The sequence below is a fragment of the Lithobates pipiens genome, unplaced genomic scaffold, assembly GCF_037356315.1.
Source record: "Lithobates pipiens isolate NorthernLeopardFrog02 unplaced genomic scaffold, aLitPip1_a1.2 Scaffold_16, whole genome shotgun sequence".
NCBI lineage: Eukaryota > Metazoa > Chordata > Amphibia > Anura > Ranidae > Lithobates > Lithobates pipiens.
Window position 1 is genome coordinate 554,071,275 of NW_027507748.1, and position 26,274 is coordinate 554,097,548.

The window sequence follows — 26,274 nt, forward strand, 5'->3', positions numbered from 1 at the left end:
GACGGAAGACCCCCAGAGCTGTGCAATAAAATATTTTTTCCCCTGTGTTGTGTTTTTTTTTGTACTTTATTTCACAGGTGAATGGGTAGGGGTACATTGTACCCCATACTCATTCACATAGGGTGGGGGGCCGGTATCCGGGGGGCCCCCTTCTTAAAGGGGGCTCCCGGATTCCGATAAGCCCCCCGCCCGCAGACCCCGACAACCAACGGCCAGGGTTGTCGGGAAGAGGCCCTTGTCCTCATCAACATGGGGACAAGGTGCTTTGGGGTGGGGGGGCCGCGCGGCCCCCCCTTCCCCAAGGCACCCCCCCATGTTGAGGGCACGCGGCCTGGTACGGCTCAGGAGGGGGGGCGCGCTCGCTCGCCCCCCTTTCCTGGCCGGCCGGGTAGCGTGCTCGGACAAGGGTCTGGTGTGGACTTTGGGGGAACCCCCACGACGATTTTTTTCGGCGTTGGGGTTCCCCTTTAAGCCCATTCCAGGCGGCGGAGCCCGCGACGTCTCCTTCGCGGGCCCCGCCTACCTGTACACGCGCTCGAAATGGGCGGATTTGCCTCCGCCTTACGTGGGCGAGTCCGTTCATTTCAAAAGTTGAGCGGACTGTTTGGCAAACAGTTCGTTGAAACAGTCCGCTCGTGTGTGGGCAAGTCCGCTCATGCAAATTTTGAGCGGACTGTTTGCCGAAACTGTTTGACGAACAAGGTTGGGCAAACAGTCCGCGCGTGTGTACGCGGCCTGAGGATGAATAATGTTTCCCAGTGGGATTTTTTTTCTGGTCCTGGATTTCCTTGTTTGCATCAGCAAAGTAGTCAACAGTGGGACGTCGCTCAAGAGGCAGTGTCCCTCTATAACTTCAGGGGGCTGAGTATCAGATCTACTAAGACTTGGGGCTACAGAGTTCTACATCTTTTTCCTTTAGGAACAGTTGGGGCCTATGCCCCTCGGGCACCTTTGTCTCCAAAGTAGCTTCTGTTTTCATCAAAGTGGCACTTTCATGCTTTCCAGCAGAGACCGACAGTACTTAACCTACACAAGCTTTATGTACCAAGTGTTAAAAATGCTATCTTCATGCTGCTTCCTAGTTTTGATCTTCCAGGAGGCTGTTTGTGTTTTCATTAGGCAAGTTTTTAGGAGGATGCTTCAGCAAACTTGTCAGATTGGAGTGTCAAAGTCATCCAGAAATCATACAAGGCAAGAGCCTCTATAAGTGGTAAAGGCTCATTCAGCTAGGTCCAGCTCTATGTCTTTAAGTTTGGGGCGGCGCATGTAAAATGTCTATGGAGACATTTGCAAAGCAGCAGGCTGGTTGCCACAGTGCACCTGCCTCAGGCACTACAGTAAAGATCCAGTGGACTTCAACAGAAGTAGGGTTCAGGCTTACATGTCCATTGCAATACAGTTTGATCATACATTTAAGCCCTCCTAGCTTGTTAACACATGTATGCTGCCATGTTGGTATCAGGAAAATGGAAAATGTATCAAATACTTTTCCTTTCCTGATACCAATCCATGGCAGCATACAAACCTTCTCTTTGTGACCTGATTACTTTTATCGAGAATGGGGGAGGTTGTTCAAGTTGTTTCCCTTTTATAGATTTACAAAGGTCCTGTTGATGGAGATAGATGCAAAGCTATATGGCATGTATGCTGCCTTGGATTGGTGTCAGGAAAGGAAAATGACGGTAAGGATCTGACACAATTTTCCCTTTATGCATATGTGCAGTCATTCTAAAAATAGCATAATACAAATAAAAGAAGAGCAGGGTACACATTAACAGACAATAGACACAGGTACATAACTCCCATCACATATTTATTGCTAAATATTGTATTTTATTTGAAGATCTCTCTGTAAAGTGAGGAGATTCATGCAGGAGATTGATTAAAACAATTGAAAGGAGAATCAGATTGCCTGGGCTGGTTTAGGCTGTCCAATAGTGAGAACAAAGTCCAAGATGGCTGCAGGTAGATAGGAAAGAGGCACTAAGAAGAATTTGGCATCCCAGCCTGCAGAGTAACGGGTCCAGGGGTGAACCGCTGTCAGTGCATGTTCCATGCAATCTGTAACATGAGAAAGTTTGGTGGACCAGAACCATGACATAATATCAACGGAGGTGTAAGCTGCAACATAAAATATACAGTGTAAAAAAGGGAACCTTAATGAAAAACTATGGTGTCTGTTTATTAAAAAATTGCTTGTGAATGTCTCAAGCATTCACACAGCCATCACAAATAATCACTGCAGTTTGTCTAATTTTAATAATGTTTATTTTCTATAAATGGTAGCTCCATCTATTGGCCATAATGCAGTATTTTACCTTAATACTGCATTCAGGAAAATGCTGCATTATGACCATTAGATGGAGTTGATGGTAATAGGAAATAAGCATATTAGACACATTACAATGATTATTTGTGTCAAATGCTTGAGACCCGACTTTAGAAGTATTATTGAGCAAATAATTTTTGTGACAAAGGAAAATCATCAGACTGTGAATATTTCGATTTGGCTGAATACATATACACTGATAGTGCTGATATTCTATATACTGTACAAATAAGAGTTCATGCTAGATCAGATCACCTTGCTTGAGAAGATATTGGATATATATTCAGATATCCCAAGTCTCCTGCGAAGTGCGGGAGTCTCTCGCATTTCAGCTGCGGCTCCCGGACACCCGCAAGTGGTGGGCAATATCCAGGCTACAGGGCTGATCCACGGCCTCCGGCTTACCTACTCTCCAGGCATGGGGAGGAGAGAGGCACCTGGAGCTTATCAGTAGCTGTTCCTCATCCTCTACCCCTCCCCTACTTGGTGGCTATGTGACCAGTGGCATAGGTTTGGGGGAGGCAGGCGGGGCTACCGCCCTGAGGCTAGGAGCAAAATTTAAAGGAGCGCTGCTGTACTGTCCCCAGTGTGATGGCCATCTAGCAGGGGCAAATAGGCGTGGGGCTGGTGGCACTACAGCAGCAATCAGCACTGCATCACCCTTGAGGTGCAGGTGGCCACCTTCCGGGCGTCCATCGCCACACACGGCAGTAATCAGTGAGCCAAGGGCAGATAGGTGGGCGAGCTTGAGAGAGCCTGGGACTCGGAAGAAGAGCTCCACCAGCACCGCCTGCTCTTCCTTGATCCCACCCCCTGAAGAGGCGAGAAACAGTGGGGCGGGCGCAGCGTACTGCACCCTGCGCTTCCAGAACAACATGGATTGCTCCAATTTCCTCCGCTTTCTAGCGTCACGTGAAGCCCGGAGTGAGAACAGGCTGACTTGGGGCACAGAGGATGGCCGGGAGCAGCTGAATGGCTAAAAGGATCAAAGTGGATGTTCGCAAGAAGACAGACTGGCATGGAATGGAAGGTACTTTACCATCATCATCATCATACACACACAGGCCTGCAGGCTGCAGATAGACTCTGGTACAATGGCGCAGAGGAGGGACTGCAGATAGGGACAGGGCTAGGGATCTCTCTCATCTCCCCCTCACTTCCCCCCTCTCTCAGCACTCCTCTCTCTCGGCCCTTTCCTCTCTTTGCCCTCCCCTCTCTCTGCCCTCCCCTCTCTCTGCCCTCCCCTCTCTCAGCACCCCCCTCTCTCAGTGCCCCACTCTCTCAGTGGCCCCCTCTCTCAGCCCTCCTCTCTCTCAGAACCCCCCCCCCCCCGTCAGCCCCACTTCTTTCTCTATCTTTGCCTCTCTCTCTCTCAGGCCCCCTACCTGTTTCAAGCAGAAACACTGCACATACTGACTCTTGCCACCATGACCACTTCAAATCACTGGGTCATGGTGGTTAGAGTGTTCCTTTAATATCTCTCAGAAGAAGTAAACCTCTGTATACTGATTCCATTTCATTTTATCATCCTCTACTTGTGTTAAATTGGTGTGTGGGGGTGTGTGTGGGGGTGTGTGTGTGTGTGTGTGTGTGGGGGGGGGGGGGTCGCACGTGCTGATCACTGTGTACTGCTGCACAACAAGGAGCTTTGAGTTCCTGCCTGCAAAAGGCCATTGCTAAAGCTGACTGCCTGTCAGATTCATTTACAGTGATCCAGGTGGATTCAAGCAAGCAAGTAAAGTGAAGTAGGAGTGTGAAGGAGGCTGTATATAGAGTTTCGTTTTGAAAGATGTCCCTGAAGATGTTGCTAAAGTGTTGTTGCTGAAGTCAAATGGGCATTCCATATTCTCCCATCCCCATCCAAGTTATTAACCCTCAATAAACCACAAAAAACAAAGTCAGGGACTGTTCTTTGTCTCTGGAGTGCCTGTGAAAATTCGGTTTGCCTGGCTGTGCAGGGTGGGGGATACCAGTTCATCTGTGGCCCCTAAGGGGGTGCACTGCAACCCTTTCTTCAGTCTCCACTTGAAAGAGAGCCATCTCTTTCCCTTAACACTTTGCCACCAGAGACCCATTACCCTTGCTGCTGCATGTATCTGTAGGCCGCAGTTATCAATGCCAAAGACAGAGCTAAAGCTGTCCTACAATGCCTTGATTTGTTTTCAGCGATCCCCATTCCATCAATTCCCACTCCCAACTGCCTCTTGAACTGGCTTCACCTTCTGTTTGGTTGTACTGAGGAGTTAACCCACTCACTGAGCCTACCTTTACAATAAATTGCCCACCAGCCTTGAGTCATCATCACGCTCCTTGCACACCTATGCTTAAAGGGCCCCAACTTTGTCAGCAGAAGCTTTCCCTAAAGACTGCTCACATTATAACATTCTTGAGGGCAGAACTAAAGAACCAAAGACAGAGCTAAAGCTGTCCTAAAGCAATCCCGACCCCCAATTACATGTTGAACTGGCTTTGGTTGTACCGAGGTGTCAACCCACTCACTGAGCCTACCTTTACAATAAATTACCCTCCAGCCTTGAGTCCTTGCACGCCAACGCTTAAAGGGCCCCAACTTTGTCAGCAGAAGCTTACCCTAAAAAACTGCTCACATTACTACATTCTTGAGGGCAGAACTGGGTTGTTGTTATCAAATTACACACCAAGGCCTAAGCCTAGATTCTTTGTCTGAGAGCCCTCAAATGACTTTGGTACATCTTTTTAAAATCCTCTCAGTCACTTGAGGGGTAACTTCCCATTTGGAAAGTTACTGTGTTTACACTCCTAGTATACAGTATAAGCTGTGTCTGGTGTCTGGTTCTACCTCTACCTGGTTCTACCTCTGTTGGTTGCATTGTATCTGGTTTTTTTACATGTTTTTTTACATGCATTGACAGTGATTTACCAATCTGTTTTGGTATACTTGTGATCTTAAAGTGGACTTGTACTTGTACCTATAATAAGGTTTACTTGTAGGTACATTGATTATCTCCTAAATTTGCATGTTTAGGAGATATCCCCTGTGGATGCAGCTGGTGTGGTCACTGACGCATGCGCTCTGAAGGTTTGGCATACTGTGCCAGACCTTCAGAGCTCCGTGCCACAGCCAAGGATCCCGTGTGCATGCGTGTGAGTGACATCATTGCGGCCCTGGCCACTCATACAGACAGAGCCTGCTGTCAGGGCTGGGCTCAGCTCTTCCTTCTCAAAGCTGGCAACTCAGCTGTCGGCTAATTGCCAGCTCCTATCTCTCCACAGTGACTCACCTATTGATGATATCCTGCTCATCAGTCCTGACTACTTAAGCCGTCCAGTCCAGATGATCTCTGCCTTCGCCTTGGTCACATCTCTAGAAACGTTTTCCTGTGTTCCTGTTAAAGACTTGCTTGGCTGACATTTTGGCAGGATTTGTGATATCTTTGCTTTCTGAGAGAGCCTTGGCCTGGGCAAACTATGGGAGATGCAAAAACCTGTTGTCTTGAGTTACCCTGAGTTTGTGGCTTCTTTTAAAGGGGATTATTTGACATTTCCACACACTCCGCTTCTGCTGCCAAGTGCCTCATGTGCATCAGAGTACGAGAACTGTTGCCAATTGCGCCACTGAATTCTGTACTCTGGCAGCAGAGGTTGCTTGGAACAATAAGGCCTCATGCCCTGAAGATGAACCCATGCACTTGGGCTTTACGTGTCTTTCTGTGGATGAGAGAACCCTTAGGAGGAGGGAGATATTGTGCCTTTATTGTGGCCAGGCAGTTCACGTTTTTGAAGTCTTTTCCTACACATCTAGGGAACTCCTGAACCTTGAGGTCCTGTTACGGACAGATCTTAAGTGGTGTTGTTTCGTTCCCAGTTATCCAGAAGGATAAGCCCCTAGTTTTGGTTACCCTTTGCTGGGCTGAGTCTTCCATCGAGATACAGGCTCTAAATCGACTCTGGGGCTGCAGGCCTGTTCATTGATGCTGCCTCTGTATCGAACAACTCGATTCTGCTGCAGCTACGTGATAGTCTACTTGCCATTTGGGCCTGAACATCCTGGCTAGAGCACCGGATCACAGCTTGTGGACTTTCATATTGGCAGTGGAGCTGGGGTAACATTTTGTTTCTCCACTTACCATTGAGGCTCTTGACGGGAAACCTCTACAGCCTGCCCATGTGACTCATGAGACTGTTCCATTGTCCATGGCTGTAGGGGCTATTCACCATGAGATAATCCAATTCCAAGTTATTTCCTCACCTAAGTTTCCACTGGTTATCCTTGGTTACAGATCCAGAACCCCTCTTTTGATTGGCTCCATGCTGAGGTTCTCTCCAGGTCACCACAATGCAGTAAGACAGAAGGTAGCCAAGGTAGAAGGTAGCCAAGGTCCTGTGCACCCCTTCAATCTCCTCCCTGCTGGAGGTGTACCATGATTTTAGCGATGTCTTTGACAAAGGTCAAGCCGGTAGTTTGCCTCCACACTGGTCGTATGATTGCACAACTGACCTTCAACCTGGTGCCATACACCCTCGTGGCCGGGTTTACCCTTTGTCAGTCTTTGAGGATAAGGCCATGGAGGAGTATGTTGCAGATACACTCTCTCAAGGTTTCATCCGCAAATCCTTATCTCCTGCTGGTGCTAGTTTCTTCTTTGTGAAGAAGAAGAGTGGTCAACTGAGACCTTGTATTGATTATAGGGGTCTCAATCGTTTCATGATTAAGAATGCCTATCTGATTCCATTGATTATGGAGTTATTTGGCTGCCTTAAGGGAGCAACGGTTTTCACAAAGCTTGAATTGAGAGGGGCATACAATCTCGTGAGGGTTAAGGAGGGCGCTTAGTGGAAAACTGCATTTAATACCAGAACAGGCCATTATGAGTACCTCGTACCTTTTGGCCTTTGTAACCCCGGCAGTTTTCCAGGAATTTATTAATGATGTCCTCTGAGATTTGTTGCAGTTATGTGTGGTGGTTTATCTCGATGATATCCTCATATTTTCCAAGTCCCTGGAGTGTCACCACACAGATGTCTGTTGTGTGCTTCAGAAACCAAGAGAGAACAATCTCTATTGTAAATTGGAAAAGTGTGAATCCCACCGTGAACAGGTTAAATTCCTGAGTTATGTAATTTCCACTGCTGTTTTTTTTTGATGGACCCAGGTGGCCCCAACACGTGGTTTACATCCTCTGCAGCGTTTTCTTGGCTTTGCCAACTATTATCAGAAGTTTATTTGTAACTTTTCATCTGTGGTCAAGTCCCTGACTGATATGACTAGAAAGCACGGTAACCCACAGACTTGGTCTCCGGAGTCCATTAAGGCCTTTTAGAATCTCAAGGCTGCCTTTGTTTCTGCTCCTGTGTTAGCACATCCTGATCCTACGATACCTTTTATCTTTGAGGTTGATGCTTCTGAGACTGAAGTTGACACCCTTCTGTCTCAACGTCCTACCTCAGAGCGCTATGCATCCTTTTGGCTACTTTTCCAAGAAATTGTCACCTGCGGAGTGCAATTACGAGATTGGTGACAGAGAGCTGTTAGCGATAATTTTAGCCCTGAAAGAATGGAGACATCTCCTCAAAGGTACCACTGTGACAGTTCTCATTCTTACTGACCATAAGAATCTCACATTCTTGTCTGAGGGTAAACTCCTCTCTCCCAGAAGGGCGCAATGTGCTCTTTTGTTGTCTAGATTAAATTACATTGTCTAATGTCTTACCCGGTGCTAAGAATGTAAGGGCTGGGGCAATTTTCCTCCACTTCCAAGATGGAGTTGGTTCCGGTTGCTGTGATTCCTCCTGATTGTATGCTGGCTATGGTTCGCACCAGTCTCACTTCTCCTTTGGGTGACAAAATTCTTGCTGCTCAGGTCCATGCTCCTCCTGAGAAACCTTGTGACCGCTGCTTTGTCCCAGAGAGTCTTCATACTGCCATGCTCAAGACTTGCCATTATCCCAAGGCTGCTGGCCACCCTGGGAATAAACTCTGTTGGGCCATTTCCCAACAATTCTGGAAGCCTAGTCTATATGTTGATGTAACCGCCTATGTAGCTGCCTGTTACGTGTGTGCTCAGAGTAGGACTACATGACACCTTCCAGTGGGCCTCCTACAACCCATACCCAGTGGAGAGAGGCCCTGGACCCACCTGTCTATGGATTTCATTGTGGAGTTACCCAACTCCCAGGGCAATACAGTTATCCTTATGGTGGTTGACCAGTTCTTGAAAATGTCCCATTGTATTCCACTTAAGAAGTTGCCCACTTCTAAGGAACTGGCTTAAATTTTTGCCCGGGAGATCTTTTTTGCTTTTATGGGCTACCCAAAGTGATTGTCATGGACAGGGGTAGTCAGTTTGTTCCCCGATTCTGGGAAGCCTTTTGTGCACAATTAGGAATTCAGTTTGCTTTCTCCTCTGCGTATCACCTGCAGTCTAATGGGGCAGCAAAACGAGCCATTCAGTCCTTGGAGCAATTCCTACATTGCTATATTTCTGACCATCATAACAACTGGTCAGACCTCTTACCGTGGGCAGAGTTTGCTCACAATAGTGCCTTGAATTCTGCTTCACGATTATCCCCATTTATGCCGAACTATGGTTTCCAACCTTCCATGTTGCGTGACTCATTTGTTCTGCAGAGTATTCCTGCGTTATAAGGGCATCTCCATGGTCTTCAACTTCGTGTTTCCTCTCTGAAGTTTGCACCTCGGTTTATTGGGCCTTTCCGTATTCTTAGCAGGATTAACCCAGTGGCTTACACATTAGACCTTCCTTCTAATATGCGTATCTCAAAGGTATTTCATGTCTCCTTATTAAAACCTTTGGTCTGCAACCACTTTACCACCTCGGTGCCTCGTCCTCACCCTGTACAGGTTGAGAACCATGAGGAGTATGAAGTACAGTCCATCCATTTTAAAGGGCAGATCTTATAAACTGGTAGGTATGGCTGCCTTGTGAGAGACCTTGTGCTTGACTTCACAGGCACTGAGCATTGCAACGTAGGACAGCATTACATATGTCTTCTTTTTTTTATTGTTTAACTTTTTATATTTTTAAAAGGACTTTTTATATGCAGTCTATATAAATATATTCATGATCTTTGATTAGGCCAGCTTCACCCAAAAATTATTTGTTGTCTGTCTCTTCCTCCCACCACCCCAACACATCCTGCTTAGTGTAAAGTTTTCCTTACCTAGTGAATCCAGTTATAGTCAACCCCCATCCAGGTCCATCACTAACGCAGTTCTCCTGTGGGGACTGCCAATGTAGCACCACTTGTTAACCCTCACTACCCGGCCCTCTTCACTACCATTGATCCGACATCATCTCTCTTCAGGATCCTAAGAGGATTTCTACAATAGCTGGCCAATGAGAATTGTCCACATCATGCAAGCAGTGATGTGAACAGCCCAGAGAAGGATCCATCCAAGAAGTAAATAGTGAGCAGATTGACTGGGCGCTGGATGATCGCATGAATGATTTTTGTTAACCAAATGGTCAGATAAAGGTGTTGGGTGGAGGGGGGTTACATTTACCCTGTAGTTAAGCTTTAATGCATGGCACAGAGCACTATTTTTTTGTTGATTTCTTTTTTCTCTATCGTTATTAAAAAAAAAAAAAGACTTATTTCCTTTGAAGCAGGCTATCTCTGTTTGAAAATTCTGATTGAGTTGCTATTCTGTCTAATTTTTTGTGTGTGTACATTTCAGCTTGAGCTATTGAGCTCTGTAAACACCAGGGTTCTTACTACAGGAAGTAAAGAAACACTGTAAAATATGTAACAAGTCTCACCTATTGGCTGCAAAAAAACTTGAATATTTATATGGGATATCTTATATTTATCTGACTAAAAAATAGTCTTTTATTGATATATTTTATTGTGGAATCATCAATGTATGTTTGTTGCTATAAACTATAAATTAGTTTCACTCACTTTTACCAAAGTATTCCACTCCGTAAGCTTTATGAACCTCTTCTGAGGCTTTCTCCCAGCAGCGCTTTAGACTTTCTTTATGTGATTTGCTGTCATTCATTTGTGTACTGTAAAAGCCGCTCTCAATTATGCACACCTTCACTCCGAATGGATTCATTTCACGCCTGAAAAGCACACATATGATCATATAATCTAGACTATGTAGCTACATTAATTAACATTTTCCTTTCAGTGCTGGGCTCAGTTTCCACAAGGCACTCAGGTAGGTGCACTGACCTTTACCTTGGTTGATCTAGTATGTGTGTGTTAGATAGAAGGCTCCACCTTGGAAGGGACTGCATTTATAAGTGTCATGTACACACATAAAATACAAAACTGCATTTTACTGACACTATAAAATCAAATTATAGTAAAGTTCAATGCCTTCTCTTTCTTGTTTCTTTCCCTTTATCCTACAAATACTGATAAAAATGGTTTATCCACACTACTCCTGTTAAGGGAACAGGACTTATGCCACGTACACACGGTCGGAATTTCAGTCAGCAAAAGACAGATGAGAGCTTTTCACCGGAAAATGCGACCGTGTGTATGCTCCATCGGAATTTTGCTGGCGGAATTTCCACCAGGAAAAGATTGAGAGAAGGTTCTCAATTTTTCCAACGGAAAAAGTTTCTATCATAAATTCTGATCGTGGGTATGCAATTCCGACGCGCAAACGCACGCATGCTCAGATTCAACTACGAGACGGAAGCTATTGGCTACTGGCTATTGGGAAAAAATACACTTTTTCAAATTTTATTAACAAAAAAACATAATACATAACCCATTTTTTTTTTTGCAAAATAAAAAAAAATGATCTTACGGTGAGTAAATAGATACCAAACATGTCACACTTTAAAATTGTGCAACAGCAACAAATAACATTAATAGGCAATGCTTTAAAAGCATTTACATGTTACCACTTTAGATTTACACAGGAGGAGAGTAGAATTACTGTCCATGATCTGACGTTCAGAACGATACCTCACATGTGTGGGACAATTGCTGTCTGTGTGCGTACGGTACCGATGCATGTGTTCTGCTTTAAGTGCTAGTATGGGATGTTATGGGAGAACTTACCTTTTTTAAATAATTAAGCATTTATTACATTGTTTTATTTTTACACTGTTGCTTTATTTTATATTTGTCTTTTATTGCTTTCACAAGGAATGTAAACAATGTAAACATCCTCTGTGACAGCAATGGCCATATCACAGGTACTCTCTATCAAGGGATCTGGGGTACAAGACCCCAAAACCCTCCTCTGTCTACAAAAGCATTCAAAACACCAAGATCGGGTTTCTAAATACTTTCGATTTTTTTTAAATGGCGCTGCTGACATTTGGGTAAACTGGAAGAGATGTCATCGCTTCCAGGCTACCATAGTGGAGTCCCAATCAAAGCTGATCCTAGCTTTGTTTGGGTGTCCAACTAGCCACTGGCTGTTCCGGAAGGTAGCTCAGGTCTCCTGGTGGGACAGCAGAGCCTCAACAAACCGTGGAAGGCGGCGGGAAGTGAGAGAATGTCCCCTTTTGCTCCTTGTAATAGCAATCGAGCGGCTAGTTAGCTGATCTGATTGCTTTTACAAGAGAGACTACTGTCAGCTCTAACAAACAGTAGGCATCACCCCAATACAACCACTTGAAGTCCAATGACATACCAGGTACATGATTTGGTGGCAAGTGGTTAAAACAAAAATGCATCTTCAATTGTGTAAATATGTCTCTAAAGGGAAGATCTACAATAAATGATCACTCTACCAACTCACCGGAGACTATCAGAGAATGACTCTACTCCATATTTAGACATACAATATCCTCCACCACACATTGTGAGTCTACCAGCCACACTGGCTACATTTACTACACGTCCTCTGGCTTTCCGGATCAGTGGCAAAAGATGAATTGTCACATCAACAACACCCAGCAGATTTACATTGAGAATATTCAAGAAATCTTCCTTAGTTAGCCATTCATTGTTACAGCTTGGGATTTCTATTCCTGCATTGTTTACCAGGCCCCAAAGTCCTGTAGTGAAATCGGAGAAAGAATGGCATTACAATGCGCATAACTACAATGATATTCCTTTAAAGACCCAAATTAATAAAACATTTATAGGGTTATACCGTATCTAAAAATATCCATTCTTTAAAAGATTATTATTATGGTATTTACTGTAGTCAGAGCAACTTGATAGCTAAATTATATGATAGTGAAGGCTCACAATATACAGTGTGATAACGCATGTGCATTAACACAATGCATTATCATGTATGTGCATTGTGGTGGCTGCAGTGTGGATGCTTTGCCCACTACTGTAATAATGCACTAAAGTCAAAATTACTGGCAGTGTAATTCAGTTCATATGTTGCTGTAAAATGTATACGTGTGAATGGGCCCTTAAAGTGGAAGTAAACCCTTTTTTGAACTTGTACCTACAGGTAAATATCTTCTAAACCTGCACACTTATGAGATATTCACACTGCATGCAGCCGGTGACGTCAGCGGCGCATGTGCTCTGAAGGGTGAGTGACATCATTGCGGTGCGGCCAATAAGACGGGCGGAGGACGTGAACCCGGAAGGAAGATTGGGTGAAGATGAAAGCACTTTCAGCAGTGACAGCGTGCCGGTGCAGGGCTTTGTAAGTATTTCATGATGTGCTAGTATGTCTTACAGGTTTAAAAAAAAAAAAAAAAAACGCTTACTACCGCTTTGAGACTAGGACAAGCGAGAAAGGAGGATGCTTCCAATGCCAATCAGTGCGATTAGGTTACCCATAACTTAGGCTGAATAATAATTCTTCTTATAGGCTGCACATTGCTAACCTGCAACAAATATGACCACCCGTGCTGATAAACTCCCGGCCATGCTGTTGGCAGTTGCCAGGGTCATATTTTACTATTTCACAGAAGGTATGTGCCTTTAAGTAGCAGAACCAAAGAGGTGGCTATTTCTTGTAAAGTTATCAGTTACACATTTTTCCTCCCTTTTATCAGAATACGCTCATCTCACACAAATGAGTTTACATTGTCACAATAATCTAAGGCAGGATGGGACCATTAACATTGTTCTGCATAAAGGAGATGAACCTAGCACAGAGGTTTTGCTTTGGTGCCACAGGTTGTATGCCCAAATGTTTTAGTAATCAGGGCTGGACTTACCATTGGGCTTGACTGGGCTCAAGCCCATGGGCCCTGCCCAATAGGGGGCCCCGCCGAGATACATAGTGTACTTGGCTCGGCTCCGGTCACAGTCACGCCCAGTCCCACCCTATGATGGACATAACACAGGGACTGGGCGTGACTGTGAGCCGAGCCAAGTACACTTGGCTACTCTCGGCTCTGCTCGGGACTACGATAGGACCCGAGAGCCACCGATAGGACCCGAGAGCCGCTAAGAGGACCTGAGAACCGCCGAGATACAGAGGACTCTGTATCTCGGCAGCGCCATTTTTAAACTTCAAGACTGCAATGACAAGGCTGCAAATGACATGGCTGCAAATGACACTGGGGCAAGGCTGCAAATGATAAAGCTACACTGACAAGGCTGTAAAGGACACTGACAAGGCTGCAATGACACTGGACAAGGCTGCAGATGGACACTGATAAGGCTGCATTGATGGGCATTTAAATGTAAGTTGTTTCCTTAAACTTCCCGCCTAAAAGTTTTTGCCCTTTGACAAAGTCAGTATGACGAAACCAGTAAGGGTTTGACCTCATGGCGACTGGGAAGGAAATTTATCTCAGGCTCCCCAAGATTGAACTGAGAGACTGGAAGCGGTGAGTGGATTGTAACTGCTCCTGTAGCATGCACATAGTGCCTTTGATATTCCAGTAAAAAAAACAATTCAGTAAGCTCTTTAAGGCTACTGACACCGTACTACTCAAACCAATCAGGGAACCAGACGCTGTATGAATATGGAGAGCTTTTTTTATAAACCTTTATACAAGATTTCTGTGATATTTAATGAACTTTTAAAAATGGAACTGCTCTATTTAGAGTTTTATCTCTCCCTATGCTTCTGAATGATATGATCACTTGAGATCGCTTGATGAAATGGACTCATATATGCGGGAGGACATCACAGACGTGTGTAATTGGAAGACTATCCACATCTTGAGTGTTCCAGTGCGATCACCTGGCAGGATATTATGGAGGTGTGAGGTCTATTTCTAACATCTTTTTGGTGAGTAGAAACCACAGCGGGGTATGGAGCTTATATGGAGCTTATTGTAAAGGATTGAGGTGAATATGCACTCACTAACAGATTCACTATAGATGCAGCATGTGTAATACCATACACCATCCAATATATGAACTGTTTTCCCAGCATTTCAATGGTAGTTCTGCTGATATTAGATTTTTACATTTTAGCAATTTACTCACTGATGTCAGTTAATGTATTTAAATGGATATGAGCGCTGATGAGATAAGATTTTTTTATGTCTGGCTGATTTTTTAGACAGAAATATTTGATTTAGTCATTTACTATATAGTGCCTTGCGAAAGTATTCGGCCCCCTTGAACTTTTCAACCTTTTGCCACATTTCGGGCTTCAAACATAAAGATATAAAATTTTAATTTTTTGTGAAGAATCACCAACAAGTGGGACACAATTGTGAAGTGGAACAAAATCTATTGGATATTTTAAACTTTTTTAGCAAATAAAAAACTGAAAAGTGGTGCGTGCAAAATAATTCGGCCCCTTTACTTTCAGTGCAGCAAACTCACTCCAGAAGTTCAGCGAGGATCTCTGAATGATCCAATGTTGTCCTAAATGACTGATGGTGATAAATAGAATCCACCTGTGTGTATTCAAGTCTCTGTATAAATGCACCTGCTCTGTGATAGTCTCAGGGTTCTGTTGAAAGCGCAGAGAACATCATGAAGACCAAGGAGCACACCAGGCAGGTCCGTAATACTGTTGTGGAGAAGTTTAAAGCCGGATTTGGATACAAAAAGATTTCCCAAGCTTTAAACATCCCAAGGAGCACTGTGCAAGCGATCATTTTGAAATGGAAAGAGTATCAGACCACTGCAAATCTACCAAGACCTGGCCGTCCCTCTAAACTTTCAGCTCAGACAAGGAGAAGACTGATCAGAGATGCAGCCAAGAGGCCCATGATCACTCTGGATGAACTGCAGAGAACTACAGCTGAGGTGGGAGAGTCTGTCCATAGGACAACAATCAGTCGTACACTGCACAAATCATGCCTTTATGGAAGAGTGGCAAGAAGAAAGCCATTTCTCAAAGATATCCATAAAAAGTCTTGTCTAAAGTTTGCCACAAGCCACCTGGGAGACACACCAAACATGTGGAAGAAGGTGCTCTGGTCAGATGAAACCAAAATCAAACTTTTTGCCCACAATGCAAAACGATATGTTTGGCGTAAAAGCAACACAGCTCATCACCCTCAACACACCATCCCCACTGTCAAACATGGTGGTGGCAGCATTATGGTTTGGGCCTGCTTTTCTTCAGCAGGGACAGGGAAGATGGTTAAAATTGAGGGGAAGATGGATGCAGCCAAATACAGGACCATTCTGGATGAAAACCTGTTGGAGTCTGCAAAAGACCTGAAACTGAGGACGGAGATTTATCTTCCAACAAGACAATGATCCCAAACATACAGCAAAATCTACAAAGGAATGGTTCACAAATAAACGTATCCAGGTGTTAGAATGGCCAAGTCAAAGTCCAGACCTGAATCCAATCGAGAATCTGTGGAAAGAGCTGAAAACTGCTGTTCACAAACGCTCTCCATGCAACATCACTAAGCTCGAGCTGTTTTGCAAGGAAGAATGGGCAAGAATTTAGACATTGCGCTGAGATAGGAGGAAGAAAGTTTAGTTTGTGCCATTATTTTCGCCTTTGTTCACACACACATATATATATATATACATATACATTATATATACATACATACATATACATTATATATATATATATATATATATATATATATATATATATATATAGTATAATTTTTATTTTATTTTTGAATGCATTATAAATCTTCCTATTTTCACCTGCCTAAGCTGCGCATTGATCATCATGTAGTTTAATGGTGTAATTTGTTGGCCTGTACCCACAGCCTATAGTAAGTAAATCTACACATTCCAGTGTCAGAGGTTTCGGTTTGTGTTCACACATAAGGCATGTGGCATGGCACTGCACTGGTAATTCATGAACTCTGTCTGTATAGAAAACTATATATCCTACAATCCCCAGGTCTCTGAGTCTAGTGTTAGTGCAGATGAGAGCTAAATAGTGTATCACACTCCTAGATAAAAACATTACTTATGATGTCCCAGTGCTGTCAACTTCATGTCCTACTGCTCAAGGGATTGTTATGCGGAGCAGGTAGAAAGGCAAAAATGTCTAAGCCCCCGTACGCGCGGTCGGACATTTAGATGGAAAATGTCTGATCGGACGGTGTTGTTGGATAATCCGACCGTGTGTGGGCTCCATCTGACTTTTTCCGTCGGAATGTCCGACCAACAAAGTTTGAGAGCTGGATATAAAATTTTCCAACAACATGATCCGATCAGACTTTGTCCGACCGTTTGTAGAGAATTCCAATTGGACAAAGAGCCACGCATGCTCAGATCAAATTACGAGACCAAAGTTATTGGCTACTAACCCGAACGTAGTCCCGTCGTAATGAACTAACGTCATCACGTTCCGAACGATCGGATTTTCCGACAACTTTGTGCGACCATGTGTATGCAACACCAGTTTTGGACAAAATCCATTGATTTTGTGGTCGGAATGTCCAACCGTGTGTATGGGGGCTTACACATTCTTAACATGTTCTGGAGTATCCTACAGCTTTCTTAAGCCCATCCATGTTACTCTGCAATAAACTATAAAAAGACAACCCCTAGATTGTTTATTGAGCAAAAAGTGTGATAATGTTGCTATTTGCCTGGCTGCTACTACAAAAAATAAAAAGAACCACGGACACAAATTCAGTGGCTCCTGTGGGGGTAGCACTACACAGTAATGAGATCTGACACAGCCATAAACAGGCAGAGAATTTGTAGAGAGCCCACCATGCTGAAAGAGATATGTTTTTATTACATTAGCACTCCTACATTTGTGATGCAATGCAGAGCAAATGGGAAGACATGGATTGGAAGCTGTATGGCCCAGAAGAAGAAGTAGCTTGTCCCTTTTGCAAATAAGGACAAGCTAGGTGAATGAATACATGGACATAGGAGAATCGATCAGCCATGACACTAGAAACTGCAGCCATAACATATAAGCCCATCATTACAAGGTAAGGCAAACAAATACCGTATATACTCGAGTATAGGCCGACCCGAATATAAGCCGAGGCCCCCAATTTACCCCCAAAAAAACTGGCAAACTTATTGACTCGTGTATAAGCCGAGGGTGAGACATGCCTGTCCATCCCTGTGTGTGTGTCCGTCCATCCCTGTGTGTCCGTCCATCCCTGTGTGTCCGTCCATCCCTGTGTGTCCGTCCATCCATCCCTGTGTGTGTGTGTATCCGTGTGTGTGTGTGTGTGTGTGTGTGTGTGTGTGTGTGTGTGTGTATCCGTGTGTGTGTGTGTGTGTGTGTGTGTGTGTGTGTGTGTGTGTGTGTGTGTGTGTGTGTGTGTGTGTGTCCAGCCTACCTTTGTCCCGAGCCTCCGTCCCGTGCCTTGCCTCCTTGCCTCCGTTCCGTCCCGTGCCGTCCCGTGCCGTGCCGTGCCTTGCCGTCGTGTCGTGCCTTCCCTTGCCTCCGTCCCGTCCCGTCCCGTCCCGTGCCGTGCCGTGCCTTGCCTTGCCTTGCCTTGCCTCCGTCCCGTGCCCTCTTCGGCGGCCATTGTAAAATTCAAAAGCCGCGCCTCCTCCTTCGCCTGTGATAGGCGGAACACTGAATTTCCCAGCAGCCTGTGTTCCGCCTATCACTGACGTCGTATCATCCTCGTCCGTAGTACGAGGATGATACGATGTCCGTGATAGGCGGAACACAGGCTGCTGGGAAATTCAGTGTTCCGCCTATCACAGGCGAAGGCGGAGCCGGAGGCGCGGCTTTTGAATAGAATGGCCGCTGTCTGTCTGCTCGACACGCTGATCGAGCGGGCAGACAGCGATGACTCGAGTATAAGCCGAGGGGGGCACTTTCAGCCTCAAAAAAGAGGCTGAAAATCTCGGCTTATACTCGAGTATATACGGTAGTACTGTGAATATAACTATAATAATACCGAGTTAAAACAACAAGCATTGTTGTACAATGCCTTTAAGTCTGTCATTACCAAGACCACATTGGAACTGTAGCAAGGTCCCAGAACTCCAAAGGTCTAATGTTGACCTCCAGAGCCAGGGATAGCTGACATCAATCTTTGTAGAGTGGGTTACAAGGCATGGTGGGTGTAAGGCAAGATGGAATGATGGGCACCAGACACTTTTTGAATGCAAAAGATGTATTGTCTCTTAACAGAACTGTAGGAGAGAGGGTTAGGGTCAGGACACTCTTAGATGCAATGCAAATTAGCATACGCTGAGACTTCTATAGGTAAACAGCTATACAGGGGAAGGCCTCCAGCTGGATATCACTTCTGTATAGGTAGGGCCTCTATTTCCTATGGCGACAAATCTGGTAACATTCACTAACGGTAGTTAAACTTAACTATTGGCAACACAGAATAGTTCTCTCACACTACAGTCTCTTACTGTAGACTTTTACTCACTGAGCTCCCAGTTTCTCAGTAGATTTTCAGATTCAATAGCCACTGAATCTCCTGTGCTCTTCCACAGCTAGCACGCTTTATAATCCTCAAGCATCACCCCCGCAATCCTGCTGGGTCCCTGGCTTGGCACTTGATGCTTCTCAAGTATCACCCCTGCTGTCCTGCAGGGTCCCTGGCTTGGCAAATGCTGAAGCTTTCCCCCTTATTCACGTCCCTGGCTGGTGAGAAGACTGCTGGAGTACTGGCTCCAGCTTACTCACTGTAGTCTCAGGTAACAAGGTGGAAGAATGGTCCCTTAGAGGCGACAGCTTCCCCTCTACCTCCGACCACAACTGGTTCCCCATCCGGCTGCACCTTCACAACTCGGTTGGACTCCAATCCTGCAGTCCCAACCCTATGCTGCTTCTCTTGCTCCTGGATAGGCCTCTGGCTTGGCCTAGAAACCTGGGGTGACATGACACATGTCCACCCAGACAGCCATCCAGGTGGCACGGAACCCTGATCACCTGACTCCAACCAAATAAATAGGCTCTCCCAGCAGGCCAAGGGACCAAGAAAACCCTGGCGAATTGGCTGAGACACCCCATCTATCCATAGTTTGACCTTGCGATACCCTTGTCAATCTAATGCCACCAGCAAGCGCCACCTAGTGACAGAAGAGAAAAGGTACAGCAATCCAGAGTTATGCTGCGTACACATGATTGGATTATCTGGCGGACTTAGTACGGTGGACCTAGTCCGGCGGAACACCCGCCAGATTTTGCAGCTGAGGTCCACCGGACTTTGCGAACGACGGACCTGCCCACGCACGACCGGACTTTTCCGGCGGGCTAAGTCCGGCAGACAACCCAGCGGACTATGGCAGGCCGGACTTTTGACATGAATGGACTTTCCCACACACGGAGGAAAGTCTGTTCATTTTGAAAGCAGCTCCAGGTAGACGGGACTAGCGAAGGAGGTCAATGTCGCCACCTCCATGGGCGAGATTGACATGTCGCTGGCCCCATCACCTGGTATGGACTTAAAGGGGAAGCCCTACGCCAAAAAAATGGCGTGGGGGTCCCCCCCAAAGTCCAAATCAGACCCTTATGCGAGCGCACAGCCCCACCCTAAAACACCTTGTCCCCATGTTGAGGAGGACAAGCGCCTCTTCCCGACAACCCTGGCCGTTGGTTGTCGGGGTCTGTGGGCGGGGGGCTTATCGGAGTCCGGGAGCCCCATTTAATAAGAGGGCCCCCAGATACCGGCCCCCCACCCTATGTGAATGAGTATGGGGTACAATGTACCCCTACTCATTCACCTGGTGAAAAAAAATGTAAATAAAACACAACACAAGGTTTTAAAATTATTTATTGCACAGCTCCAGGGGTCTTCTTCCGTCTTAAGCGGTCTTCTCACCGGCTTTCGTCTTTGTTACTGCCGCCGTCCTCTTTGGGGGCCTTGTCCCCTTCTTCGTTCTTCTTGGTGAGCCTCTGCTTTCTTCCTATAGCTCTTTTACTAGAGGTGTCTTCTGTCTCCACCACCTCTTCTTCCGACTTTGGGAATCTTGTCCCCCTCTTTGGTTTTTCTTGCCGCAGGCCCCCTTTGCCAAAGCACCCCCCATGTTGAGGGCACGCGGCCTGGTATGGTTTGGGGGGGGCGCTCGCTTGTCCCCAACCCGTTTCCTGACCGGCCGGGCTGCGTGCTTGGATAAGGGCCTGATATGGACTTTGGGGGGACCCCCACGCCATTTTTTCGGCGTAGGGCTTCCTCTTTAAGTCCATACCAGGTGACGGAGCCAGCGATGTGTCAATCTCGCCCACGGAGGCGGCGACATTGACCTCCTTCTCTAGTCCCGTCTACCTGGAGCAGCGTTCAAAATGAACGGACTTTCCTCCGTGTGTGGGCAAGTCCGTTCATTTCAATAGCCCGGCGGACAATTTTGAGTCAAAACTTTTTTCTAAGTCCGCCAGACTTTTGGGGCAAAAAAGTCTGCCAGAGCACACACACGACCAAGTCCGCCAGATAGTCCGATCGTGTGTACGAGGCATTAGAGGGGGAATCAGTGCTGTTTTGGCCATGAATTTGAAGGTACTAAAAAGCTTTTCTATTTTTTGAAGCAGAATGGCAAAGCCTTCCAGTGCTTTAGTAAAATGGGCAGGCTCCATGGATTGGAAATGACAAAGCTTTGTCTAATAAAGCAAATAAGTGTTCTGCAGAAATCAAAACTTCGGCCTAAGTCCTTATAATTATTAAGGCGAGTGAGAAAGCCTTTGCAAACATGATACAAAGATAGCTAAATATATTTCTCTTTGTGTAGAATTAGCAGTAATGATTCATGGAGCTGTTAATAAAGTTAAAAAAAGGTATAACAAAGACATCTCTTACCTTCATCTTTTACAATAGATGAAACCCACTTGGCAGCAGAACCAACACTCTGGCTATCAGTGACATCCAAGATTATGGTTTGTATTCTCTTGGAGGTCTCTTTCTTCAGGTTTTCAACTCCGCCTTCTGTAAGACAAGCAGCTAAAACCTTCATTCCACGTCTGTCCAGCTGTTTCGCTAGCAGGTTCCCGAATCCAGAATCACATCCAGTTATAAAGACATATTTATTGGTAACATTCTCCATAATCAGGCTCTGTCTGTACCATCTGTACAGATAAATTATACCCAGCACCATCAGCAGAGGGAGCCACATATCTACAATAGGATGGAATTACTGCAGTGGAAAAACAAATACAAAGCATGTACAGAATTATTATTCAGGTAAATTGTTTCTTGTATATGGGAATTGTTGCTTTAATAGAGAAAAGTAAAAAACAAAATCAATCAAGCCAAAGTCACCATGACTTGATGCTTATGCAAGTTACCTTTGTCCAATTTAAAATGTTTATATTATTAATTGGAATGATAGCCTTTTGTACAGATTTGCTTTATTTATTGGGATTAAAAAAATGTTAAATTTTCTTCAATAATTAAATGTAAAATACAGCATATAAATATTTAATATGTGCATTTCCAGCCAACAAGTGACGTTCTGTTTTTTTTTAAACTATTTCAATACAGGGCACTTTTACCTCCTTCCTGCCCAGGTAATTTTTCAGCTTTCAGCGCTGTCACACTTTGAATGACAAATGCACGGTCATAAAACACTGTACCCAAATGAAATTTTAATTATTTTCTTCACACAAATAGAGCTTTCCTTTGGTGGTATTTAATCACTGTTGTTTTTTTTGTTTTTTTTCTAACTAAGAAAAAAAGACTGAAAATGTTGAGTAATTAATTAAGTAATGTTTCTCCTTCTCTGATGTGTGCTGATGAGGCTGCATTGATGGGCACTGATAAGCTGCACTGATGAGGTAGGATTTATGGACACTGATGAGGAGGCACTAATATGCCGCACTGATAGGTGGCACTGTTATGTGGCACTGATGAGCACTAATAGGCAGCACAAAAGGGCACTGATAGGTGGCACTGATAGGCGGCATGGAAAAGCAGCACTGATGGGCGTCATGGAAAGGCAGCACTGATGGGTGGCACTGATGGGCAGGCCCTGAAAGGCAGCACTGATTGGCATTAATGGGCACTGATTGGTGTCACTGATGGGCACTAATTGGTGTCACTGATTGGTGTCACTGATGGGCACTGCTGGGGCTTTACTGTAATCAGGGCACTGATGATCAGTGCCCTGATTACCTGCCCTGGTCTCCCCTGCGAGGAAATGCCACTGATGGGCTTTTCTTACATTCTGTGAGTGTGAGGGGAGGAGAGCTTATTAACGGCACTTCTGCATTTACATGTGACCGCCTTTGATTGGGCACAGCTGATCAAATGGTTAAAGAGCCATGTCATTACACAGTTCAGAGTCGTGGCTGCGATCGGCGCACTGCATGCCCCCACGGGAGCGCCCGTTTTGGGGCGCCGTCATATGACCTCCCAGAACGAGAGCTGCATCGCTCCCCCGTCATTTGATGGTGGGCAGGTGGCAAGTGGTTAAACATACCCACCAGGCTAGCTTTTACTGCTTTTCTGTTGCCTGTTATAGTTATAGATTTGAGTAGCTTGAATCCTAATTGCGTACACAGCTTCATGCCTCACAGATTTGACAACTCCCTACATATGGGATAAAATATAATTTGTATGTGGCCCTACCTCACCTAAGAGTCGCATATAAACCATAAATAATAAATAAATACAACATAATGTAATAACAAATACTGTGCAAAATAAGCAATATGTGCAAAAAGGTAAACGTGCAAAAATCACATAAGGTGCAAGAAACACAATCAAGTGCAATAAATAACACCCTTATAAAAATAATAGGGTGTAAATAGTCCGATTAACAATCCACATACCCAGTGTGAATAATATAAAGTCCATAAAGCATACAGATGCAGTGATAAATAGACCGTGAGTAATATTCAGATGAAAAAGCTCATAAAATTCCAAAAAATGTCCATGCAGTGAATATTAAAACAACACCAATAATGTGATAATCCACTGGTGATCCAAGCATTCAGTGCTCTGTGCACCCCTTGTTTCCCTCAGCCTCTCACCTCTATAATAGACCACCAAGGGTCAGAAAACGCTGTAAACACACTGGTAATGATGGTGATAATGCTTCACTCCTCCAACATCCAATCCATTAACGTTCCCAATACAGCAATAATGATCATGTATAAGATGAAAAGAGAAGGGGGACTCCAATGTGTGATAACGTAGAAACAACTTTAATAAAAATAAATCCACACTTACATAAAATCCTAGTAATCGCATGTATAAACGAATGGACTTCCGGTCTCGGCCGTGACCGGAAGTGACGACAATGACACCTGGCTCCTTCCTGACGCGTTGCGTCACATCCACGTGACTTTATCAAAGTCATATGGGGATTCAGTCATGACAGTCCAAAGGTCAAGAGCTTCTGCCCTGTTCTCTCTTGAGAAGTCTATAACCTAATTTTATATGAGCCTCCTGTATTTAATGTTTATTTGAAAAATAAAGATATAACATAAATATTTAAAAATATATAAAATATTGGCTAAAAACATGTAAACTTAAAACATCTTAGAATACTTTGCTTCACCGGCTGGACCCATTCAGCTGTATTTAAATGAGAATCACAAAATTAAAGTGGTTGCGAAACTCAGACATGAAATATGAACAAAGCATATCTCTCTATGGTGTGTATCTGCCTTAATCTTATCCCTAACATCCTCTTTGCTCTTGGCAATGGTGGAGAGATTGGAATCTGATTGATTGCTTCTGTGGACAGGTGTCTTTTATACAGGTAAGGGCTCCTTCACACAGATGTGTTTCCGTGTATGGAGCTCGCTACTGCTCTGCGGGGGATTGTTCTGTCGATGCCCGCTGAGCAGGAAGATGACAGGTCTGTCTCTGCACACTATGCAGGGACGGACCTGTCAGAGTGCAGCTCTCCCCTATGGGGGATCGAATGAAGATGGACCGTAGGCCCCTGGCCATCTCTAGCCAGTAAAGCCTTGTACACACGATCGGATTTTCCGCAGACAAAACCTCAGACCTTTGTCCGAAGGCGTGTGCCTGGATTTTGTCTTGCATACAAACGGCAAGGAATTGCAATAAACACGAACGTAGTGACGTACTACGTGGTTTTATCAGCTCTTTAGCACCACCCTTTGGGCTCCTTCTGCTAATTTTGTGTAAGTAGAAGTTTGGTGAGTGCTGATTTGCGCTTTTCATTTAGCGCTTTTCATTTAGCGCTTTTTAGTTTGTGCTTTTCAGTTTGTTTCTGAACGGCCATTCGTCAAGCAGCCATGTTGCCTGAATCGGAGGAGATAGCATGTTATTTATTATTGGCCTTGGAGTTATTGCTGTAGCACTAACCCCCGAAGGAGCTGCTGAATTTGTTTGGGCCTGTACTCTGCTAGTGAACCCCCACTGACTTGGCTCAGTGTTGTTGACACAGCTGTGGTGCAATGTTGGTGTGGAGCTCATGGTGAAGGACAACCCCACAATATACAATATAATAACAGTATACCTCTGTTTTCACCTGGGTATCCAATGGCTCCACCTGATGGAGAAAAAGGAACAACACTACACCAAAGTACTTAACCAGAAAAGTATATTTACTGGAACTTGTATTGATTAAAGTAAAATGGTAAGTACAATATTTGCACTGTCACATAAACATAATGTAACATCACAGAAGGTATATACAACAGATTATACCTGTACAGTTGTCGTAAATGACCACTTAGAATGCGGCTCAAATTGGGACTAGTACTCAGAGGGACTACACCTTACTCTGGGCACCTTCCCACTTCCAGCACACCCTAGTATCTATAGAAATGCAGGATCAATAATGAATTACAACACAATCCCTAGGGAGCTCCCCCTACTTTAGTAATCCGAAAGTGGAACAACAAAGGTTAACGTGAGATGAATATTAGAACTGTTCCTGTAGCGTGATACACTTGTAATTGACTCTGGTGTAACACAGTGCTAATAGTATTGTGATGAATAGGCTTGAGGCCTGCTTAAACTCACAGTCTGTCTATTAGATTCTCCTCCGTGGGACTACAAGTCCCAGCAACACTGTGTTAAAGTCTAGGTGTATGCAAGTGCGTAAGAAACTGTGGGCAACAGCCCTCTCACCAATTTGGGTCTGAAGAATAAGCCAGCTCCACCTCGCTGGTCTCAGTCCATTTGCTGCGGCCATGCCGTCACGCTGTTCAGCTTCACAAGGTCACCAGGAGCTCTCAGTTATCTCCGTCAGGGTGCCTCTGGATCATTCCGGATCTGACCAGACTGCTGTCCCAGCATGCTGTGGTGTGAAGTCCTCCTCTGGCTTTAGATTGCTGCGCTGCAGTTCTCTGGAGACCTCCTCACAGGTCCTGACATGCAGGCCATGTGTCCAGAAGAGAAAGAAAATGGCCGCGCGGGCCCTTTTATAGCCTACCCAGCATGCAGTTCAGTAGAGTGTGATCATGGGTAGGTCACCTGGCATTCTGGGTAGATAAGGGCAAATAACAAAAGTAAACACCTTCACTTCCTGTTATCTTTCCAACACCATGAAACGGAAAATAACTAAAGTCCATTTCCAGTTTTGGTCACTAGATGGCGCCAAATACTAACGAATAACATTGTCCATAGGTTTACATTGTATTCACATTAACATTGCATTAGTGGGCAAAAATGTCAGTGCTACATTGCTTTGACCCAAGTCCAGTCCAGGAACAGGAGGAGGAGTTCTTGGACCAAAAATTGGTTGCTTTATTAATCATGACCAATTATGTCATATGCCTTTCCAGCGGGATCTCCAGGAGAATAATCCAGATG

The 26,274-nt window shown here is 44.9% G+C and overlaps 1 protein-coding gene across 1 annotated transcript in view; it reads right to left on the minus strand.

Annotated features, from left to right (window-relative positions):
* Positions 1 to 1,796: 1,796 nt before the first annotated feature.
* The window catches only part of LOC143983618 (retinol dehydrogenase 7-like), a 75,469-nt gene continuing 50,991 nt past the window's right edge, over positions 1,797 to 26,274 (minus strand). Inside the window, exons 2-5 of the mRNA XM_077483536.1 lie at positions 21,340 to 21,673; positions 12,039 to 12,297; positions 10,232 to 10,395; positions 1,797 to 2,121 (exon numbers count right to left, since the gene is read on the minus strand). Coding sequence (XP_077339662.1) covers positions 1,904 to 2,121; positions 10,232 to 10,395; positions 12,039 to 12,297; positions 21,340 to 21,652 — 954 coding nt within the window. The 5' untranslated portion in view covers positions 21,653 to 21,673 and the 3' untranslated portion in view covers positions 1,797 to 1,903. The remainder of the gene's footprint in view (positions 2,122 to 10,231; positions 10,396 to 12,038; positions 12,298 to 21,339; positions 21,674 to 26,274) is intronic.